Here is a 17,253-nt window from a genome sequence, read left to right as displayed (position 1 = left end):
GCACCCTCTCAAGAGGCATGCCAACACAGCCTCGACGCTACCCTGGAGACTCTCCAGAGTTTCGGGTGGATCATCAATTTTCCAAAGTCAAATCTGACACCGGCCCAATCGCTCACATACCTTGGCATGGAGTTTCATACCCTCTCAGCGATAGTGAAGCTTCCGCTGATCAAGCAGCGGTCACTACAGACAGGGGTACAATCTCTCCTTCAAGGCCAGTCACACCCCTTGAGGCGCCTCATGCACTTCCTGGGGAAGATGGTGGCAGCAATGGAAGCAGTCCCTTTCGCGCAGTTTCACCTGCGTCCTCTTCAATGGGACATCCTACGCAAATGGGACAGGAAGCCGACGTCCCTCGACAGGACCGTCTCCCTCTCTCAGGCGACCAAAGCTTCCCTTCGGTGGTGGCTTCTTCCCACTTCATTATCGAAGGGTAAATCCTTCCTACCCCCATCCTGGGAAGTAGTCACGACGGACGCAAGTCTGTCAGGGTGGGGAGCGGTTTTTCTCCACCACAGGACTCAGGGTACGTGGTCCCGGCAAGAGTCCTCGCTTCAGATCAATGTTCTGGAAATTGGGGCAGTGTATCTTGCCCTGAAAGCGTTCCAGCAGTGGCTGGAAGGCAAGCAGATCCGAATTCAGTCGGACAATTCCACAGCTGTGGCATACATCAACCACCAAGGCGGCACACGCAGTCGACAAGCCTTCCAGGAAGTCCGGCGGATTTTGATGTGGGTGGAAGCCACGGCCTCCACCATATCCGCAGTTCACATCCCAGGCGTGGAAAACTGGGAAGCAGATTATCTCAGTCGCCAGGGCATGGACGCAGGGGAATGGTCCCTTCACCCGGACGTGTTTCAGGAGATCTGTTGCCGCTGGGGGGTGCCGGACGTCGACCTCATGGCGTCCCGGCACAACAACAAGGTACCAACGTTCATGGCACGGTCTCAAGATCCCAGAGCTCTGGCGGCAGACGCCTTAGTTCAGGATTGGTCGCAGTTTCAGCTCCCTTATGTGTTTCCTCCGCTGGCACTGTTGCCCAGAGTGTTACGCAAGATCAGGGCCGACTGCCGCCGCGCCATCCTCGTCGCTCCAGACTGGCCGAGGAGGTCGTGGTACCCGGATCTGTGGCATCTCACGGTCGGCCAACCGTGGGCACTACCAGACCGACCAGACTTGCTGTCTCAAGGGCCGTTTTTCCATCTGAATTCTGCGGCCCTCAACCTGACTGTGTGGCCATTGAGTCCTGGATCCTAGCGTCTTCAGGGTTATCTCAAGAAGTCATTGCCACTATGAGACAGGCTAGGAAACCAACGTCCACCAAGATTTATCACAGGACGTGGAAAATTTTCCTGTCGTGGTGCTCTGCTCAGGGTTTTTCTCCCTGGCCATTTGCATTACCTACTTTTCTGTCCTTCCTTCAATCTGGACTGGAAAAGGGTTTGTCGCTCGGTTCCCTTAAGGGACAAGTTTCAGCGCTCTCTGTGTTTTTCCAGAAGCGCCTAGCTAGACTTCCACAGGTACGCACGTTCCTGCAGGGAGTTTGTCACATCGTTCCACCTTACAAGCGGCCGTTAGAACCCTGGGATCTAAACAGGGTGCTGATGGTTCTTCAGAAACCACCATTCGAGCCAATGAGAGATATCTCCCTCTCACGACTTTCGCAGAAAGTGGTTTTTCTAGTAGCAGTCACTTCTCTTCGGAGAGTGTCTGAGCTAGCAGCGTTGTCGTGCAAAGCCCCTTTTCTGGTTTTTCACCAGGACAAGGTGGTTCTACGTCCGGTTCCGGAATTTCTCCCTAAGGTGGTATCCCCCTTTCATCTCAATCAGGATATTTCCTTACCCTCTTTTATCCTCATCCAGTTCACCAATGTGAAAAGGATTTGCACTTGTTAGATCTGGTGAGAGCACTCAGACTCTACATTTCTCGGACGGCGCCCCTGCGCCGCTCGGATGCACTCTTTGTCCTTGTCGCTGGCCAGCGTAAAGGGTCACAGGCTTCCAAATCAACCCTGGCTCGGTGGATCAAGGAGCCAATTATCGAAGCTTACCGTTCGGCTGGGCTTCCGGTTCCCTCAGGGCTGAAGGCCCATTCTACCAGAGCCGTGGGAGCGTCCTGGGCTTTGAGGCACCAGGCTGCGGCTCAACAGGTGTGTCAGGCGGCTACCTGGTCGAGCCTGCACACTTTCACGAAGCACTATCAGGTGCATACCTATGCTGCGGCGGATGCCAGCCTAGGTAGACGAGTCCTTCAGGCGGCGGTTGCCCACCTGTAGGAAAGGGCCGTTTTACGGCTCTCTTACGAGGTATTATTTTACCCACCCAGGGACTGCTTTTGGACGTCCCAATTGTCTGGGTCTCCCAATAGAGCGAAAAAGAAGAAGGGAATTTTGTTTACTTACCGTAAATTCCTTTTCTTCTAGCTCTAATTGGGAGAGCCAGCACCCGCCCCTGTTTTTTTGTGTACACATGTTGTTCATGTTGAATGGTTTCAGTTCTCCGAGTTTCCTTCGGATTGAAGTTACTTTAAACCAGTTTATAATTATTTTTCCTCCTTCTTGCTTTTGCACCAAAACTGAGCAGCCCGTGGGAGCACGGGGGGTGTATAGGCAGAAGGGGAGGGGCCTAACACTTTTAAGTGTAGTACTTTGTGCGGCCTCCGGAGGCATAGCCTATACACCCAATTGTCTGGGTCTCCCAATTAGAGCTAGAAGAAAAGGAATTTACGGTAAGTAAACAAAATTCCCTTCTTCCTATATACCCTCAGTGGTCACTCTCCTAAGAGACAACAGCATGTCGTCCACAAGGAGCAAAGCTACTAACGACTCCTGCCACGCTTGCTCAGCCGGAGCCTAGGGCACTTGTGGGCCCCTCGGCTCATGTAGATCCCCCTGCTCCCACTGAACAGGCTGCAGGGACAGAGTCACCCTCGTTGGCCTCTTTCGCTGAGAAACTCTCTCAGTCACTTTCTCAGTCCATTGCACAGTCTATGGACAAATGGTCATCTAAGCTCCTTGAGGCTTTGCAGTCCAGACCGGGCCCTTCACAGGCCCCGGCCCCTGTTAGTCTGTCTCCTCCAGGCCCTTCTCGGTCCGCGCCGCAGCGCGCTCCCAGGATAGCCCCTAGGCCCCAGGCGGAGGACTCCTGCCCGGACCGCAGCCCCAGACTGGCTAAGCGGCCTCGCTGGGACTCTTCCCCGGCCTCCTCACGCTGCTCTGGATCTCAGCTTGAGGACTCTCAGGACGACGAGGCGGACGTGGGAGCTCAGGGCTCTGACCCTGACTTCGCCCTTAACCTTGATACCCCTGAGGGGGACGCCTTAGTAAATGATCTTATCTCGTCCATCAGGCACAGATTTTTTTCGCGGCCTGTACCTCTTGTGGGGCTATGTTGCCTGCGGGATCCACCTACCCTCACTGTGATCAATGCTACCAGGTGTTGGATCTCTCACCACCGCCTCCTCCTGCAGAGGAGTCGGCTTCTCAGCAGGAGAAACACCAATTTCGATTCCCCAAATGTACGCGCAATACGTTTTTTGATCACTCTAACTTCAGGGACGCTGTCCAGAAGCCCAGAGCGGTTCCGGACAAGCGCTTTGCTAAACGGCTCTCTGACACGAGTTATCCCTTTCCACCTGAAGTCGTTAAGGGCTGGGCACATTCTCCCAAGGTGGATCCTCCAGTCTCTAGATTGGCTGCTAGGTCCGTTGTGTCCGTTGCCGATGGCTCATCCCTGAAGGATGCCACTGACAGACAGATAGAGCTTTTGGTGAAGTCTATTTATGAGGCCATGGGCGCGTCTTTCGCCCCGGCCTTTGCGGCCGTGTGGGCTCTCCAAGCAATCTCGGCATGTCTGACTGAGATTAATGCTGTCACGCGGAATTCTGCTTGACCTCTCAGGCATCAGCATTTTCGTCCTACGCCATGAACGCCGTCCTGGACTCCGCTAGCCGTACGGCTGTAGCATCCGCTAACTCCGTGGCAGTCCGCAGGGCCATGTGGCTGCGCGCATGGAAAGCAGACTCTGCTTCCAAAAGGTTGTTAACTGGTTTGCCTTTTTCTGGCGACCGTTTGTTTGGCGAACGGTTGGATGAGATTATTAAGGAATCCTCGGGAAAGGACTCCTCCTTACCCCAGTCCAAACCTAAGAGACCTCAGCAGAGAAAAATCCAATCGAGGTTTCGGTCCTTTCGTCCCTCCGCCAAGTCCCAATCCTCTTCGTCCAACCGGCCGGAGAAAGGCCAGAGGAACTCCTATGCGTGGCGGTCCAAGTCACGCCCCCAAAAGGCCGCAGGAGGCACTGCCTCCAAGACGGCCTCCTCATGACTCTCGGCCTCATCTAGCCACATCCTCGGTCGGTGGCAGGCTCTCCCGCTTTGGCGACGCCTGGTGGCCACACGTTCAAGACCGATGGGTGAGAGACATTCTGTCTCATGGTTACAGGATAGAGTTCAGCTCTCGACCTACGGCTCGTTTCTTCAGAACTTCCCCACCCCCCGCACAGGCCGACGCACTTTTTCAGGCAGTGGATGCTCTAAAGATAGAGGGAGTTGTGATTCCCGTTCCCCTTCAGGAACGTGGTCGCGGTTTTTACTCCAACTTGTTCGTGGTGCCAAAAAAGGACGGGTCATTCCGTCCCGTTCTGGACCTCAAGCTGCTCAACAGACATGTGCGAACCAGACGATTTCGGATGGAATCTCTCCGCTCGGTCATCGCCTCGATGTCACAAGGAGACTTCCTAGCATCGATCGACATCAAGGATGCTTATCTCCATGTGCCGATCGCACCCGAACATCAACGTTTCCTGCGTTTCGCCATCGGGGACGAACACCTCCAGTTCGTCGCATTGCCCTTCGGCCTGGCGACAGCCCCAAGGGTTTTCACCAAAGTCATGGCATCCGTCGTGGCGGTCCTGCACTCTCAGGGCCACTCGGTGATCCCCTACTTGGACGATCTCCTAGTCAGGGCTCCTTCTCGGGTGGCGTGTGAACGAAGTCTTTCCGTCACTCTGGAGACTCTCCAGCAGTTTGGGTGGATCATCAATTTCCCGAAATCCAAGTTGACGCCGACCCAATCACTGACTTACCTCGGGATGGAGTTTCATACCCAGCCAGCGTTAGTAAAGCTACCGCGGGACAAACAGCTTTCTCTGCAAGCGGGGGTGCAATCACTTCTTCGGAGTCAGTCACACCCCTTAAGGCGCCTCATGCACTTCCTGGGGAAGATGGTTGCAGCTATGGAAGCAGTGCCGTTCGCGGAATTCAATCTACGGCCACTCCAATGGGACATTCTTCGCAAATGGGACAAGAGTTCGGCTTCCCTCGACAAGAACATCTCTCTTTCCCTTGCAACCAAAACATCACTTCAGTGGTGGCTCCTACCCACCTCTCTGTCTCGGGGAAAATCCTTCCTACCTCCAACCTGGGCCGTGGTCACCACGGACGCGAGCCTGTCCGGTTGGGGAGCGGTTTTTCTCCACCACAGGGCTCAAGGAACCTGGAATCCAATAGAATCGTCCCTTCAAATCAATATCCTGGAGATAAGGGCAGTATATCTAGCCCTATTGGCTTTCCATCGGTGGCTGGAGGGCAGGCAGATCCGAATCCAGTCGGACAACGCCACTGCCGTCGCTTACATCAACCACCAAGGCGGCACTCGCAGTCGTCAAGCCTTCCAGGAAGTCCGGCGAATTCTGCATTGGGTGGAAGTCACAGGCTCCACCATCTCCGCAGTTCACATCCCGGGCGTGGAGAACTGGGAAGCAGATTTTCTCAGTCGTCAGGGCATGGACGCGGGGGAATGGTCTCTTCACCCAGACGTGTTTCGAGAGATCTGTCGCTGCTGGGGAACGCCGGACGTCGACCTCATGGCGTCACGACACAACAACAAGGTCCCGGCCTTCATGGCTCGGTCTCAGGATCACAGAACTCTGGCAGCGGACGCCTTGGTCCAGGATTGGTCGCAGTTTCGATTGCCATACGTGTTTCCACCTCTGGCGATGCTGCCCAGGGTACTACGCAATATCCGGTCCGAATGCCGTTGCGCCATTCTCGTCGCTCCAGACTGGTTGAGGCGGTCGTGGTATCCGGATCTGTGGCATCTCGCGGTGGGTCAACCGTGGGCACTTCCAGACCGCCCAGACTTGCTGTCACAAGGCCCGTTTTTCCATCTGAATTCTGTGGCCCTCAACCTGACTGTGTGGCCATTGAGTCCTGGCTCCTAGCATCTTCAGGGTTATCTCAGGATGTCATTGCCACCATGAGACAAGCCAGGAAGCCTACGTCCGCCAAGACTCTATTACAGGTCTTGGCAAATCTTCTTATCCTGGTTTTCCTCCATGGCCGTTTGCCTTACCCACATTCCTTTAATTCCTACAATCTGGAATGGACAAGGGTTTGTCCCTCGGCTCTCTCAAGGGCCAAGTTTCGGCGCTCTCCATGTTTTTTCAAAAGCGTCTAGCCAGGCTTCCTTAGGTCCGCACGTTCCTGCAGGGGGTTTGCCACATAGTTCCACCTTACAAACGTCCGTTGGAACCTTGGGATCTTAACAGGGTCCTGACGGCTCTTCAAAAGCCGCCTTTTGAGCCGCTGCGGGATGTCTCTCTCTCCCGTCTTTCTCAGAAGGTGGCCTTCCTGGTGGCAGTCACATCACTTCGGAGAGTGTCTGAGCTTGCAGCGCTGTCATGCAAAGCTCCCTTCCTGGTTTTTCACCAGGATAAGGTGGTTCTGCGTCCTGTCCCGGAATTTCTCCCTAAGGTGGTATCCCCTTTTCATCTAAATCAGGATATCTCCTTGCCGTCCTTTTGCCCTAATCCAATTCACCAGTGTGAAAAGGATTTGCACTCTTTGGATCTAGTGAGAGCACTCCGGCTCTACATGTCTCGCACGGCGCCCCTGCGCCGTTCAGATGCGCTCTTTGTCCTTGTCGCTGGCCAGCGCAAGGGCTCTCAGGCCTCCAAGTCAACCTTGGCTCGGTGGGTCAAGGAACCGATTCTCGAGGCCTACCGTACTTCTGGGCTTCCACTCCCTTCAGGGTTGAAAGCCCATTCTACCAGAGCCGTAGGTGCGTCCTGGGCATTGCGGCACCGGGCGACTGCTCAGCAGGTGTGTCAGGCAGCTACGTGGTCTAGTCTGCACACTTTCACGGAGCACTATCAAGTGCACGCCTATGCTTCGGCAGACGCCAGTCTAGGTAGGCGAGTCCTCCAGGCGGCGGTTGCCCACCTGTAAGAGGGGGCCGTTTTCTGCTCTTTTTATTGAGGTATTCTTTTACACACCCAGGGACTGCTTTTGGACATCCCAATTGTCTGGGTCTCCCAATGGAGCGACAAAGAAAAAGGGAATTTTGTTTACTTACCGTAAATTCCTTTTCTTCTAGCTCCTATTGGGAGACCCAGCACCCACCCCTGTTCCCTTAGGGCTGGTTGTTCTTTTGTGTACACATGTTGTTGATGTTGATTTGTTCCTTTTGGTTCATGGTCTTCAGTTCTCCGAACATCCTTCGGATTGAATTTACCCTAGACCAATTTATAAGTTTTCTCCTTCCTGCTTTTGCACCAAAACTGAGGAGCCCGTGGTCCACGGGAGGGTGTATAGGCAGAGGGGAGGGGTTACACTTTTTTAACAGTGTAATACTTTGTGTGGCCTCCAGAGGCAGAAGCTATACACCCAATTGTCTGGGTCTCCCAATAGGAGCTAGAAGAAAAGGAATTTACGGTAAGTAAACAAAATTCCCTTTTTTACTCCAAAAAAAAACCTACACAGAATTTTATTGGTTTATTTCGTTCTATTTTGAGCAAAGTTAAAGAACATTTTCCTCCTTAAAAATTCTGTCAAAGTTTTGTTGTTTTTTTAGGTGGAAAATGTTTTTGGTTTTTCTTTCACTTTTTTCAAATTAGGAGCAAATAACCAATAAAAATTGTGTAGAGATTTTATTTTAATTAGATTTTTGCTTCTAATTTGAGAAGTTAAAACATTTCCTCTTTAAAAGAAAAAAAAACCTGCACAGAATTTCTATTGGTTATTTACTCCTAATTTGTGAAAAGTAAAAATAAAAAAATTTACCTCCAAAAAAAACCATAAATTTTTTTCGGAGTCAATTTTTTTATTTTTACTTTTCACAAATTAGGAGTAAATAACCAATAAAAATTCTGTGCGGAAGTTTTTTATTGGTTATTTACTCCTAATTTGTGAAAAGCTTAAAAAATATTTGACTTTGGGAAAAACCTCCACACAGAATTTTTAATGGATTTGCTAAAAATGCAAATTGTCCCTCCAGAGAGGAAGTAGACAAATTCTAGCGCCACCTATTGGAAGTAGCAATCCTAAAAGTCAAAAATGTCTTTTTAAACAATCCTTTTCATAAGACTTGGGATTTTGATCTGGTTTAAATCCTAATTTGCAGACACGGTGTTTCGGGGTGATTGCCCCTCATCAGTGCAAAGTATGAGATCTGATCTGGCTTATGAGAAGCTATGTGGGGACCACGGGGAAGACTTTTCTCCTTACGGAGACCTGACAAACCAATCTGGCTGCCAGTGAGGGGACTTATAGTTGCAATGCCCCTCTGGGAAATATTCACATTGTCCCTCCAGCGAGGAAGGAGAGAAACTCTAGCGCCACCTATTGGAAGTAGCAATCCTAAAAGTCAAAAGTGGCTTTTTAAACAAGCCTTTTCATAAGACTTAGGATTTAATGCCAGATCAGAATTTCAATTTGCAGACCCGGTGTTTCGGGGTGGATTTGCTGTTAATTTAAGAAAAGTTAATAAAACAAATTCTAAAAACAAAAAAAAAATCTGCACAAAATTTTTACTGGTTATTTGCTTTTAAATGCAAAAGTTAAACTACTAAAACATCTTTATTCAACATTTCCTTCCATTTAGTCTCTGCAGTGCCAATAAGTCGTTTGTCTTGCTGAATGATCTGCAAAAATATTCCTAATCTGTCAGAGCTCCTCTCTTGTCCTTCCGTGTTGGTGTTAGAGAAAGAAACCTCCTTAGAGCCAGAGAGGTGTACAAAGATTTCTACAATGTGGAGAGGGGAGAAATACTTTCTCCCCTCTCCAGACTGTAGAAAGGGAAAAAGTATTTCATGGAGGGCAGAAAAAAATAGGCTCTAGAAATAGAGGAAAAGCTTTCAGGATAGAAGCTGACCCATCCAGCCTGTATTCCTCCCACCAGTGGAAAATAAAATCTGAAACTTGGATCAGGCTGCAAACTCCATATCATATAGTCTAAAAATGAATGAAACCAAGGAGTACAGACTGAACGTTGGTGGTTACCTTTTGGTTAATAAATTTGCCCTGTCAAGTGAAAAAAATTTGGAAAAGTCTCTAATTTCTGCCCAGGTTCCCCATATGGGCTTTTTCTCACAGATAGGAGTTGGCTGGTGTGTTGCAGGCCACCTGTGGGGGATCTTCCATATTTCCGGCCTTCATGTGTGAAACTCTGGTAACATCTATGAATTTGGGCAAGAAAAGAGCGAATCGGCCTTTTCTAATGCAAGTTACTGACATGATTTATGAGGATTTTTTTTTTTTAGTATTTTGGGTCAACTGAAATAACTCTTTCTAAAAACAATTAGGACCTTCGGGAGAAAAACTGGAAAGCAATGGAGGCATTGGCATCAACTGAAAAAATGCTACAAGAGCGGGTCAACAAGACTGCCAAGGTTGTAATGCTACTGATGGGGACCTAGCGCAGATTGTACCGGGGCACGGCTGCTCTGTCTGCAGACTCCTTAGCTCGGTTTCTAGGATGGCGGGAAGGATTCTTTTAAAACTGCTTGTTGATACCGCCAAGAAGCTCCCAACTCTACTCTCATCCATTCTCCGAGACTGACTATGGACTCCTAGATTGGTGAGGAGCCCTTCAGTCTTACAGAAAATTGGCCCTTGGCTAAGTACTTCTGCCCCTACACAAAATCTAGATAATGGTCAACTTCGTCCTGCTGTCCGCATTGATCTGCAGGACTGCTGGCGGGATCAGCATGCCGTTCTTCCTCATGAATACCTAGCTAGGGTTATAGGCAGAGCAACCGTACTCCATTAGTCACGACTATGCTGAGGGAGCAGAGGCGCCCCACGTCATCGTGTCTGTACTACCTCATCCCTAGTGGGGCGCCAACTCAAAGCCATGATTGGCGATGGTCCAAAAACAAAATTCTTCCAATCATATCTGTATCTGTATGTAATCCTCCTCCTCCTTTCTCTTCTTTCCTGACATTTGCTCATTTGTGTTGTTTGTTGTTATTCTTCATGGGCATGCGGTGTGTTCCTATGTGGTGTGCGAATACAGAGGGGGACACTTATTTGTATATGGGGAAACGTGTGCAGCCGGGAACTTGCATATCGGCGATATACTGGGTACAAAATGTAAGAGGTTCCCGAATCTAAAAGGTTAGGTTTGGAAAGACTATTCCAGGTATGGAATGTCCAGGGCTGGGTGAACACACACCTGTTTTAAGGGTTAACAATATTCCTATCCCCCCTCTAGGCTTACGCGATCACTTAATTGTATCATCGAAAAATTACTCATTGTTTAAATCAGGTTTTCGTTACGTGTGGTTTGGCAATTTTCTTTCCCTATAATCTTTTAATTTTTATGCTGGCCACTGCAGTGGCGCTCTGCACTGCTCGGCCACTGCATTGGTGCGCTGCACTGCTCGGCCACTGCATTGGCGCGCTGCACTGCTCGGCCACTGCATTGGCGCGCTGCACTGCTCGGCCACTGCATTGGCGCGCTGCACTGCTCGGCCACTGCAGTGGCGCACTGAGCGCCTGCGCTTGGTTTGAACAGTCATCTTGTTGCTCACAGGCTTGCTTTAATCAGGATCAATAATCCATTGTAGTTGCATACAGTTAATATTAAAAGTCTAGACACCCCTCTTAAAATGCCAGGTTTTTGTCATGTAAAAACAAAAAATTCCTACCAAGAAAGAAGCATTTCAGAATTTTTTCCACTTTTAAGGTCACCTATCACTTGCACAATTCCTTGAGGCGCAACAAATTAGTTTAACTAATGTAGTTGCATAAGTGTTAACACCCTCTTAGAAGTTTGTGTTCAGAATTAGCCAATCACATTTACTCGTGTTACATAGTAGTCAGTACACAGTCGCCATAATTTATTTACTTTATTAACCACGTTAAAAATGTCAGGAAAAGTCTACCATTGTAAGTTGCATTGACAGCAGAAGCCATGGTCTGTAAACAGCTGACAACACAGCAAAGGGATCTCATTGTTGAAAGTTATCAGTCAGGAGATGGATACAAAAACAATTCCAAGGCATTAGATATAATATGGGCAGTGTGAAGTCTGTTACCAAGAAATGGCTTAAATTTGGCACAATAGTGACATTATTTAGAAGTAGATGTGCCTCAAATATTGGTGAAAAGACACAAAATTAGTCTGGGAGACCGCAAATAGGCTTACAGCAACATTACAGGAGCTTTCCATAAAGTAGAGCTGCTACAAAAACATGTGTGACCTAGTTGGATTCAGAGGTCTGAATATACCTAAAATCAAGCCAAATACCTGAGGCCCCCAAAAAGTTCTGAAATTACAAAAACCTGGTATTTTAACAGACTAGACTTTTTATACCCTCTTTATACAGTGATCCCGCACCTATCTCTGGAGCCACATTTATAGAGACCCCGCGAAAGGTGAAAATCCGAAAGGGGGGGGTGATGGAGAGGGGGGGTCACAGGATTCAGGCAATGTCGTGGGCGGTGCGCTGTTGTGGGGCAAGGGCCATCCTGAAAATGTGAAATAATGGCACCCGTAGTCAGCGCATGCGCAGATTGAGCTCTCTGCTTAAGATCTCATCTGCGCAAGTGCCAACTCTGGCCCGTTGATCTTCCAGCAGCGGACTTAAGGAAAATGGCGCCCGGAGGTGGTGCGTGCACAGATGAGATCTCAGCTCGTCATTGAGTAAATAGCTCAATCCGCGCGCACACCGACTATGGGCACCATTTCGTCGAAGCCTGCACCGTTGACAGTTTTCTGTATGTTCTTGCCTCAAAGCGCCTGCAGCGAGCATCTGTGACACCTGCCAACCTGCCACATCGAGCTGCTCCACCACCGCCCCGCCTCCTGTGACCCCGCTCCACCACTGCTGCCGCTGACCCCCCCCCTCCCCCCATTAAGACACCACTGGATTACAAGACGGACCCCATATTATTTTTATTTTTTCTTTGTCGCTCCATTGGGAGACCCAGACAATTGGGTGTATAGCTATGCCTCCGGAGGCCACACAAAGTATTACACTAAAAGTGTAAAGCCCCTCCCCTTCTGCCTATACACCCCCCGTGCATCACTGGCTCCTCAGTTTTTATGCTTTGTGCGAAGGAGGCAGACATCCACGCATAGCTCCACAGCTTGGTCAGCAGCAGCTGCTGACTAGGTCGGATGGAAGAAAAGAGGGCCCATAACAGGGCCCCCAGCATGCTCCCTTCTCACCCCACTTTGTCGGCGGTGTTGTTAAGGTTGAGGTACCCATTGCGGGTACACAGGCAGGAGCCACATGCTGTTTTCCTTCCCCATCCCTTAATGGGCTCTGGGTGAAGTGGGATCCTAATCGGTCTCCAGGCACTGGGACCGTGCTCCCTCCGCAGCCCCTGGGAATCTGCAGGATAGGAGCTGGGTATCGTCAGGGACAAGGCCCTGCTACTATGAGGTACTCTGTGTCCCCGTGGGGACCGCGCATGGAGCGCTTGTGCCAGACACTTTCCAGCACTGCTGGGTGTGTTAGTGCGCCAGGCATGGAGCGCTTGTGCCAGACACTTTCCAGCACTGCTGGGTGTGTTAGTGCGCCGGACATGCAGCGCCTGGGCCAGACACTTTCCAGCACTGCTGGGTGTGTTAGTGCGCCGGGCATGGAGCGCTTGTGCCAGACACTTTCCAGCACTGCTGGGTGTGTTAGTGCGCCGGACATGGAGCGCTTGTGCCAGACACTTTCCAGCACTGCTGGAGGTGTTAGTGCGCCGGGGGACTACCGCGCGGCCGCGCTTATTGCCGGCCGCGCTTATAACTTTAGTCCCCGGCTTCTGTGGCCTAGTGTCGTTTATTCCCGCCCACAGGCCTGCCAGTCAGGGGAGGGGCGGGACGCTGCACGGATCGTCAGCGGAGGGCTGGAGCATACATTAGTATCCTCCTCCCTCCTCACTCAGTACAGTGGGGCACTGGATTCCCGCACTTTTCTTGGGCACGCCCACGGTCTCCTCCTCCCCACAGAACGCCGGCAGCCATTCCTGTCAGCGATTCAGACGCTGGAGAGGAGAGACAACACAGGGAGACCCAGGCAGGGAATCTGGTGACCACACAACCGCTCTGAGCGGTCGGTAAGCAGCACCTGTGGTGCTGGCCCCACTGAGTACCGAAGTGTATATATATATATATATATAGTCTTATAGGCTATACATTGCACTGTACGGTCGCTCTGTTGATTTTTGGCTATATACCCTCCTGGTTGTTCTCAGAGGAGACATGTCATCTGCAAAAAGCAAGGGTGCCAAAGCACAGGCGTACTTTGCAACCTGTACCTCATGTACAGCTGTACTACCGGCAGGTTCCACTGACCCTCATTGTGTGCAATGCTCGGCCCCTGTGGCACTTGCTCAGCCGGAGCCTCTGCTACAGGTGGCCCAGGTGGATCCACCTGCTACCACTGTCCAGGTGACAGGGACGGAGTTTGCAGCCTTTGCTGACAAACTGTCTGAGACTATGGATAAATGGTCTGCTAAAATACTGGAAGCATTGCAGTCCAGACCGGTGATTCAGGCCCCGGGCTCTATCCAATCCTTGACCCCTGGTCCCCCTCAATTGGAACAGCAAAGTGCCCCGGGGGTAACCCATAGGTCCCAGGGTGAGGTCTCTGACACGGACCGCAGTCCCAGGCCGCCCAAGCGGGGTCGCTGGGAAATTCCCTCCACTTCATCACACTGTTCAGGGTCCCAGCAGGACTCTCTGGAGGATGAAGCGGAGGTATCAGATCAGGATTCTGATCCTGAAGCCGCTCTCAACCTAGATACACCTGAAGGTGACGCAGTAGTGAATGACCTTATAGCGACCATCAATCAGGTGTTGGATATTTCTCCCCCAGCTCCTCCAATTGAGGAGTCTGCTTCTCAGGAGAAGTTCCGTTTCAGGTTTCCAAAGCGTACATTAAATATGTTTCTGGATCACTCTGACTTCAGAGAGGCAATCCAGAAAAACCGTGACTGTCCAGACAAGCGTTTTTCCAAGCGCCTTAAGGACACACGTTATCCCTTCCCCCCCGAGGTTGTCAAGGGCTGGACTCAGTGTCCTAAGGTGGATCCTCCAATCTCCAGACTGGCGGCTAGATCCATAGTTGCAGTGGAAGATGGGGCTTCACTCAAAGATGCCACTGACAGACAGATGGAACTATGGTTGAAATCCATCTATGAAGCTATAGGCGCGTCTTTTGCCCCAGCATTCGCTGCCGTATGGGCACTCCAAGCTATCTCAGCTTGTCAGGCGCAGATTCATGCAGTAACACGTACATCTGCCCCGCAAGTGGTGTCCTTAACCAATCAGGCGTCGGCGTTTGCGTCCTACGCCATTAATGCTATCCTGGACTCTGCGAGCCGTACGGCGGTGGCATCCGCCAACTCGGTGGTACTCCGCAGGGCCATGTGGCTACGTGAATGGAAGGCAGACTCTGCTTCCAAAAAGTTCTTAACCGGTTTGCCATTGGCTGGCGACCGCTTGTTTGGTGAGCGATTGGATGAAATCATTAAACAATCCAAGGGACAGGATTCATCCTTACCCCAGTCCAAACCAAACAGACCTCAACCACGGAAGGTACAATCGAGGTTTCGGTCCTTTCGGACCGCGGGCAGATCTCAATTTTCCTCGTCCAAAAGGCCTCAGAAAGATCAGAGGAACTCCGATGCATGGCGGTCTAAGTCACGTCCTAAAAAGACCGCCGGAGGAACCGCTCCCAAAGCGGCCTCCTCATGACTTTCGGCCTCCTCAAACCGCATCCTCGGTCGGTGGCAGGCTCTCCCGCTTTTGCGACGCCTGGCTGCCACAAGTAAAAGACCGATGGGTGAGAGACATTCTATCTCACGGTTACAGGATAGAGTTCAACTCTCGTCCTCCGACTCGTTTCTTCAGAACATCTCCACCCCCCGACAGAGCCGAGGCTCTTATGCAGGCGGTGGGCACCCTGAAGGCGGAAGGAGTGGTGATCCCGGTTCCTCTTCAGCAACGGGGTCACGGTTTTTACTCCAACTTGTTCGTGGTGCCAAAAAAGGACGGATCCTTCCGTCCCGTTCTGGACCTAAAGCTGCTCAACAAGCATGTGAAAACCAGGCGGTTCCGGATGGAATCGCTCCGCTCCGTCATCGCCTCAGTGTCCCAAGGAGATTTCCTGGCATCAATAGACATCAAAGATGCTTATCTCCACGTACCGATTGCGCCAGAGCATCAGCGCTTCCTGCGCTTCGCCATAGGGGACGAACACCTTCAGTTCGTGGCACTACCTTTTGGCCTGGCAACAGCCCCACGGGTCTTCACCAAGGTCATGGCAACAGTGGTGGCAATCCTACACTCTCAGGGACACTCGGTGGTCCCTTACTTAGACGATCTACTTGTCAAGGCACCCTCTCAAGGGGCATGCCAACACAGCCTGAACATTGCTCTGGAAACTCTCCAGAGTTTCGGGTGGATCATCAATTTTCCAAAGTCAAATCTGACACCGGCCCAATCACTGACATATCTTGGCATGGAGTTTCATACTCTCTCAGCGATAGTGAAGCTTCCGCTGAACAAACAGCGTTCACTACAGACAGGGGTGCAATCTCTCCTTCATGGTCAGTCACACCCCCTGAGGCGCCTCATGCACTTCCTAGGGAAGATGGTGGCAGCAATGGAGGCAGTTCCTTTTGCGCAGTTTCATCTGCGCCCACTTCAATGGGACATTCTCCGCAAATGGGACAGGAAGTCGACGTCCCTCGACAGGAACGTCTCCCTTTCTCGGGCAGCCAAAGCTTCCCTTCAGTGGTGGCTTCTTCCCACTTCTCTGTCGAAGGGGAAATCCTTCCTGCCCCCATCCTGGGCTGTGGTCACGACGGACGCGAGCCTGTCAGGGTGGGGAGCGGTCTTTCTCCACCACAGGGCTCAGGGGACTTGGACTCAGACAGAGTCCTCCCTTCAGATCAATGTTCTGGAGATAAGGGCAGTGTATCTTGCCCTAAAGGCGTTCCAGCCGTGGCTGGAAGGCAAACAGATCCGAATTCAGTCGGACAACTCCACAGCGGTGGCATACATCAACCACCAAGGCGGGACACGCAGTCGGCAAGCCTTCCAGGAAGTTCGGCGGATTCTGCTGTGGGTGGAAGCCACAGCCTCCACCATATCCGCAGTTCACATCCCGGGCGTAGAAAACTGGGAAGCAGACTTTCTCAGTCGCCAGGGCATGGACGCAGGGGAATGGTCCCTTCACCCGGACGTGTTTCAGGAGATCTGTTGCCGCTGGGGCATGCCGGACGTCGACCTAATGGCGTCCCGGCACAACAACAAGGTCCCGACGTTCATGGCACAGTCTCAAGACCACAGAGCTCTGGCGGCAGACGCCTTAGTTCAGGATTGGTCGCAGTTTCAACTCCCTTATGTGTTTCCTCCTCTGGCACTGTTGCCCAGAGTGTTACGCAAGATCAGGGCCGACTGCCGCCGCGCCATCCTCGTCGCTCCAGACTGGCCGAGGAGGTCGTGGTACCCGGATCTGTGGCATCTCACGGTCGGCCAACCGTGGGCACTACCAGACCGACCAGACTTGCTGTCTCAAGGGCCGTTTTTCCATCTGAATTCTGCGGCCCTGAACCTGACTGTGTGGCCATTGAGTCCTGGATCCTAGCGTCTTCAGGATTATCTCAAGAGGTCATTGCCACCATGAGACAGGCTAGGAAACCAACGTCCGCCAAGATCTACCACAGGACGTGGAAAATATTCCTGTCGTGGTGCTCTGCTCAGGGTGTTTCTCCCTGGCCGTTTACCTTGCCCACTTTTCTGTCCTTCCTTCAATCCGGATTAGAAAAGGGGTTGTCACTAGGCTCCCTTAAGGGACAAGTCTCTGCGCTCTCTGTCTTTTTTCAGAAGCGCCTAGCCAGACTTCCACAGGTACGCACGTTCCTGCAGGGGGTTTGTCACATCGTACCTCCTTACAAGCGTCCGTTAGAACCCTGGGATCTGAACAGGGTGCTGATGGTTCTTCAGAAACCACCGTTCGAGCCAAT

At 51.5% G+C, this 17,253-nt stretch overlaps 1 protein-coding gene across 12 annotated transcripts in view; it reads left to right on the top strand.

Moving 5' to 3' along the window:
- The window catches only part of KTN1 (kinectin 1), a 256,665-nt gene that overhangs the window by 212,699 nt on the left and 26,713 nt on the right, over positions 1–17,253 (top strand). For 9 of the 12 annotated variants that reach the window (XM_075329992.1, XM_075329990.1, XM_075329989.1 and 6 more), the window contains one exon: positions 9,582–9,668. The exons of the other annotated variants lie outside the window; for them this stretch is intronic. In XM_075329992.1, the coding sequence (XP_075186107.1) occupies positions 9,582–9,668 (87 nt within the window). The remainder of the gene's footprint in view (positions 1–9,581; positions 9,669–17,253) is intronic. 12 annotated transcript variants of the gene reach the window in all.

This window comes from Anomaloglossus baeobatrachus, chromosome 12 (genome assembly GCF_048569485.1).
Source record: "Anomaloglossus baeobatrachus isolate aAnoBae1 chromosome 12, aAnoBae1.hap1, whole genome shotgun sequence".
Classification (NCBI taxonomy): domain Eukaryota; kingdom Metazoa; phylum Chordata; class Amphibia; order Anura; family Aromobatidae; genus Anomaloglossus; species Anomaloglossus baeobatrachus.
This window is presented reverse-complemented; position numbering and strand designations above follow the sequence as displayed.